This window comes from Sphaeroforma arctica, assembly GCF_001186125.1.
Source record: "Sphaeroforma arctica JP610 unplaced genomic scaffold supercont1.1, whole genome shotgun sequence".
In the NCBI taxonomy this organism is placed as follows: domain Eukaryota; class Ichthyosporea; order Ichthyophonida; genus Sphaeroforma; species Sphaeroforma arctica.
This window is the reverse complement of record NW_014040557.1, coordinates 3,178-9,138: the sequence shown is the minus strand read 5'-3', so window position 1 is coordinate 9,138 and position 5,961 is coordinate 3,178. Positions and strand designations below refer to the sequence as shown.

General features: G+C 47.4%; 1 protein-coding gene across 1 annotated transcript in view; it reads right to left on the bottom strand.

Annotated features, from left to right (window-relative positions):
- Positions 1-361: 361 nt before the first annotated feature.
- Positions 362-5,961, bottom strand: part of SARC_00001 (hypothetical protein) — a 7,366-nt gene continuing 1,766 nt past the window's right edge. Inside the window, exons 2-7 of the mRNA XM_014306293.1 lie at positions 5,099-5,544; positions 4,249-4,675; positions 3,830-4,011; positions 2,030-3,607; positions 1,431-1,621; positions 362-1,049 (exon numbers count right to left, since the gene is read on the bottom strand). Of these exons, the coding sequence (XP_014161768.1) occupies positions 607-1,049; positions 1,431-1,621; positions 2,030-3,607; positions 3,830-4,011; positions 4,249-4,675; positions 5,099-5,544 (3,267 nt within the window). The 3' untranslated portion in view covers positions 362-606. The remainder of the gene's footprint in view (positions 1,050-1,430; positions 1,622-2,029; positions 3,608-3,829; positions 4,012-4,248; positions 4,676-5,098; positions 5,545-5,961) is intronic.

The window sequence follows — 5,961 nt, the reverse complement described above, 5'->3', positions numbered from 1 at the left end:
ATATATAATACACACATACAAACATACATACATACATACATACAAACATACAAACATACATACACACACACACACATATATATATATATATATCTATTTATATATTTGTATATACATCCGGTCTGAGCATATAGGAGGGAAAATGGCCTCATATGGCCATTTTCCCTCATATATGCTCAGACCGGATGTCCGGGCCAATTAAAAGAAAGCACCGGATTAAAATTCATCACGTTGCAACTAGATCAAACAATAGCAGTTTAAAAGCTGAACAGGAACCATTCACGGACGAAGGTGTGAGTTTTGAGACAAACCGCGATGTGACACGCAGTTGCTTCACATAGACCACGTATATATATATGTACTAGTTTATTTGATCTTTCCTTCAGGCAACTGTAATACCTAAGGCATGCTAGTAGCGCTCAAAGTTCCTTAGGACTCATCGACCGCCTTCTATGCCGCACTCAGCTTTCCCGAGATCGAGAAGCCTGGCCTTAAACTTAAACACGCGTTACCCCTGGCTTATATCACCACTAACCTGGTGATGGACCTACGAACACTCCTTGTACCCGGATATATCAATCCGAAGGTAGTCGTATTGACCACTGCTCATCCACCGATAGGCGCCCGCGAGTACTTGCTGCGGTCAATGCCGTTCATGCCCAGGGGCACGCGTGATTGGTAGCCTGACGCACGCGCATAGTTCTTGACGGTTGTCTCGCCTCGACTGCTCTTGTTATTCTGGCCACCCACATTTCTATCCGCGCGTACAGCCTTGTCCGAGCCTTTGCCCTTCCCCTTCATACTCCCTTTGCCATCCCCTGCATCCTTTCCTTTGACCGAGTTGCCTTTGCTACTCCCACTACTCCTATTGATACCACTGGCGTGGCTGGGGTTGCCCTTGAAGTCCTTGCTAGGGTTAGCGTCGGGCGTGAAGTTGAAGTCTCCGATATTCCTAGGCTTGTACGTGCTCTGTGATGGGCCTCCGCCAGTCTTGGTGTTCTTCTCGCGCTGTTTCTTTTCCCGCGCGTCTTGCTTGTCTTTTTGACTCTCTGAAAATAGAAGGACATACAACCGATGAGACAATACCTATAGATACATATATATATATTTAAATATAGACTCTCGGTGGTTATGGGAGGACATATGATCGATGAATTTAAATATTTGAAAGCATAGCACCTATAAGCTTGGAATCCCCGTGCTCAACGCACAACCCAGCAAAAGAGAATGTTTTGACTCAGAATCAGATTGAAGTTTAGCCAAGAAAATAACAACCCTAGTATCATCACAAAGACCGTACAGATCAACACAGCGGCGCCGGCCGTTTGCAATGGATTGACAGACATCTGCGTGCCACTCCAGTTTTTACGGCATCATCAGTATGTAAATATCAAACGTATAACTGTTAACGTATAAATATGTAAACATACCTTTCTTCCCCCCCGGTTTGTGCTTATTGAATTTCAGAACATCGCTGGGTGCTTCACGCATGCCAAACGATTTGGCCACATGCCCTTGGTGCAGATTCTTGATGTGCATAAAGGCCTTCATGGACTTCGGGTATGTCATATAGCCACGTAGATACGAGCGGAACGCATTGCGTGCCAACCAGCGCATATCTCTGCGTATAGTAAGTCGATATGGACGTTTAGACGATGAGTGAAGGAGGCGGTAAATAAATCGCACATATTTGGATACAATATTGAGCATTCGTCAGGAGCATCACCCGCCTAAAACGGTAGATATCCACATAGCCGGCCCTTGCTCACAGCGTTGGATAGAATGCACATACCAGGATAAAGCTTCACAAACATTCAACAGTTCAGATATGTGAAATACGCAACCATATCCTCATTCAGATTAATCTATTTACACACACACACGCATATGTATTTGTGTAAATATTGATATTGATAATAATATCAATATCAATATCAACATCAATAATATTACTATAAATAAATAAATAAATAAATAAATTAATATATATATATGTATATATATACATATATATATATGTATCACATACTCGGTAGCCTTGACCTGCTCCTCGATCTCCATCTGCAGCAGTGTGGCCTTGCTCTGCACCACATTGGAGAGCTCCTTCGCCTTCCCACGTTTGCCCCCGTTCTGTCGGATGACCTTCTCTCTGAACGCAACTGTAGTCACCTTCTCAAGACTACCCAGTACATCGTTCATCTCTATCGAATGCACGTTCATACCTTGCTGCTCGAGCACTTTGATAAAGTCCGCCTCCCCAGGGGTCACAAACACAGCCGCACTGCCGCTCTCGCCCAAACGCGCCGTACGCCCGATACGGTGCACATAGTCGGAGACCTCTGCGGGGATGGTGTACTGGATAATCCACTTCACGAACGGCAGATCCAACCCTCGCGCAGCCACATCCGTGCAGATCATCACCCCCGTCGGAGCCTTGCTGAACTTCTTGAACGCCTGTGTGCGTTCCTGCTGCTTCATATTACCGTGCAGCCGCACAAAGTGCAGACGGCCAAAGAGCGGGCTCTCCGCATCCGTATCACCTTGCTTGTCCTTGTTGCCCCACGTGCTTCTGGCGTGGAACACTTCGTACACAAAGTCCACCAGGTCGCACGTGCTCATGAACACAATGGCCTTGCTTGTGGGATTCCCCTTCACATCCGTGCACTCGCCTCGCAGCAGCGCCGCCAGCGTCACCAGCCGTAGCTTGCTTGGCACTGCAATGTACTTCTGGTGCAGCTTCGCGGGCGTTTTGAACTGTGTTGCCGCGTTACCCCCGGTCGGCACAAATGGCGCAGGGACAACCGCGTCGGCCGGTTGTGGCGTGTCGACTATTTTATCGCCGGCTTCTTCTGTCTTCTCGCCGCCCTCGCTTGTTTTCTCACCCTCAGGTCCTCCCCATACATACGGCCGCTCTACCTCTACCGTGTCTGTATCTATGTTTGCGGGTGCGGTCGTATCCATGTCCCCGTCCAGATCCATACCTTGCCCCTCATCTGCTTCAGCCACTTCTTCTATCTCATCCACATCCTTCACATCCACCTCCACGGGTTCGTCACCCTTAGCCTCTGCCTCCTCGACTACCGAGCTTTCCTGCTTCTCCTCGTCCTCGTCATCCGACATGAAGTCCACCACGCGCTCATCCTCACTGTTGCTCGCATCGTTCTCTTCATCACCTGCCGTTGCGTTCAGCGTCTCAGGTATGGTCTCCAGAGCCTCCTTAGCCATCTGTTCCGTGACCACAGGCACACCTTCGCTCGCACTCGTCTCCTCATCGGCCGCAGCGAGCGCCACTGTATCGCTGCCATGGTCGCCCTGCAACACCACACGAGCAGGGTTGTCCAGCGCCAGCTCGGCGAGAAGGCGGACGTTGGAGTTCAACGTAGCACTGACCAGCACGTTCTGGCGTCGGATAGTTTTCCCAGCGATAAATCTATCCCGGACCACCTTGGGTTTGAGAATTCCCTCGGCATTCCTGTCTGCACCCACGCTATCGGCTTCCAGGAAATTGGGGTGGTATCCGTTAAGGGCATTGATGATAGTCACCAGGTCCTTCTTAAACCCAAGTTCCATGAGACGATCAGCCTCATCCAACACCAGCATACGACACCTGTAGAATCAGGTAGAAGTTAGTACTCGCCACTACTGATAACAACAATCGATACTATGCAGCAGTTACTAGCGATTGAGCTCTAATTGTAGATAGATTGCAAATACAGAGCAGTACATTCAATAATTTGGAACATCTGTAGATGTAAGCATGTATACATACACTTAAAATCCATGTATGCACAATCAGTATTATTATTTTACCACAAGATAAACAATTTACCTTGACACGTTGAGCGAAGAGGTCGTGGAGAGATGATCAACCAATCGACCGGGCGTGGCTACCAGCACATTGATACCTTTACGAATTCGCGCCTTCTCTGACTTCTTCTTTTCTCCTCCGATCACATGTCCCGGAACAATCCAATGCACAGGGTGGAGGAGTGTCTCAAGCACATCGAGAATCTGTAGTGGCGAACGTGTGCTTGGTGTGAGTATGATTTGTGCATACGTTGTGCACAGTATTCCCCTGCACATAGCCTATATGGGCATTATACACTATGCTGTATATACTGCATGCAGGTGTGTACAGAGGTCAGTGCCTGCACGAATAGCGAACACCTGATAACAAATAGACGGGGGCATGAATATAAATTTGAGGTATTCGAATACATTGGAATGACAAAAGTAAACTGCACCTACCTGCAAGCACAACTCACGCGTAGGTGATATAATCAGCGCCTGGATGCCATCGCTTCTCTGTACACGCGTCTCAAACGAGCTGAGTATCTCAACAATAGGTAACAGGAATGCCATAGTCTTACCACTACCCGTCTCCGACTGGGCCAACACATCCCGGCCACTCAGAGCCAGAGGAATAACTGCCGACTGTACCGTTGTGGGCTGCAAAAGCCCCAAGCGCTCACTCATACACCGCACCAACCGCGAACCCACCCCAAGCGCTTCGAAGGTTTTGGCATCGTGGAACACGTTGTTGGCATGTGAAGAAGGTAAGTCTGTCACGTCCTCATCGTCTTCACCCAGTGGTGTGTCGTCTTGGTTGTGTTGGCTGAGGCTCTCGGGCATCTCGGGATTGTATGAGAAGAGAGAGGAGATGTGCTCTTGACCTCTGCGTGGCAAAATAGACGGTATATCAGATAGCGGAATCCAGCACCGGAACCGAGAAAAGGTGTTCAGTGTACAGAAACGAAAAAACTGATATAAAAGAGTCTATGAAGGCGCATACCGAGTCAAACTAAAAACCAGAAGCAATGGGGGTTACTTGCGCGTAAGCCATTCCCATATCGATAAAATCTAAAGATCAAACGCAACTGCTTTCTAAAAGCTTAGCGGAAAATATTCCCATCAACAAAGTACAAAAATAAACCGCAACAGTAAGCTTAGCGGGCAATACATGCTTGCCATATGTAGACCTCCAGCGCATGCCACACACTACATACAAAACCGCCAGACTGTTATTTTAAGTATTTGCAGCATACACACTGTACCACCAGACATTGAGAAAAAAACCCCCCACTTAATATAAACGAACCTGGGAGCACTGGACGAGGAGATTTCGGTCTTGGCCTTCTTAGCCACCGAGCCAGAGCCCTGACCTTCCGTCTGTACTCGCTTCTTCCCTTGTTCAGCACTTTCGCTACCTTCAGTCTTTTCTTCAGTGCGTGATCCCTTCTGTGCTGCGCGATCTGTGGCATTTGCGTTTGCTCTGTCATTCGCATCATGTGATGTGGCTTTGTCTCCATCTCCTGTCACTATGCTGGTAATACCAGCGGCTTCGGCGGCAGCTAACGTAGGTGTCTTGCCTTTGGCATCTTTGTTTTTATTACTGTGTCCCTTGGTGATATTTTTAGAACGTGCGTTATGATTGGCTGCTGGTCGAACACTGAATACTACGGGAGCGAATTTTTTCGGCGCCTTCTGCATTTTTTTACTTTTAGCACGGGGATTCCGGCGTGGATGGTACGGCATCCCATTGTCCTGCAAATCATAAATGAGTTGATACACACAATTAGTCAGTTGAACTTCTTGGTTGAAAAAGAGGTTTATTTGTGAAACTTCTGACCTTTATTTGAAGTCTGTGAGTCCTTATGCTAGCAACTGAATACAGCCCGCCAAACGATGGATTTTGAATTAGCGATATCTACGAAGCTCACAAGACTATGTCACAAACAGTGCACTTTTGATCCCATCAGATGGCCAACTTGAACGGGTTCTACGCGAGTAAACTCACGCATACATACATATGTACACAATCACAATCACACGCACAAGCACGAAAACAAGAACAGGCAGAAAAACAACAACAGGTACAAGCACAGGTACAAACACACACACACGCATATATATACAGATACATATATATACATAGGTATATATACGTATATATATATACGA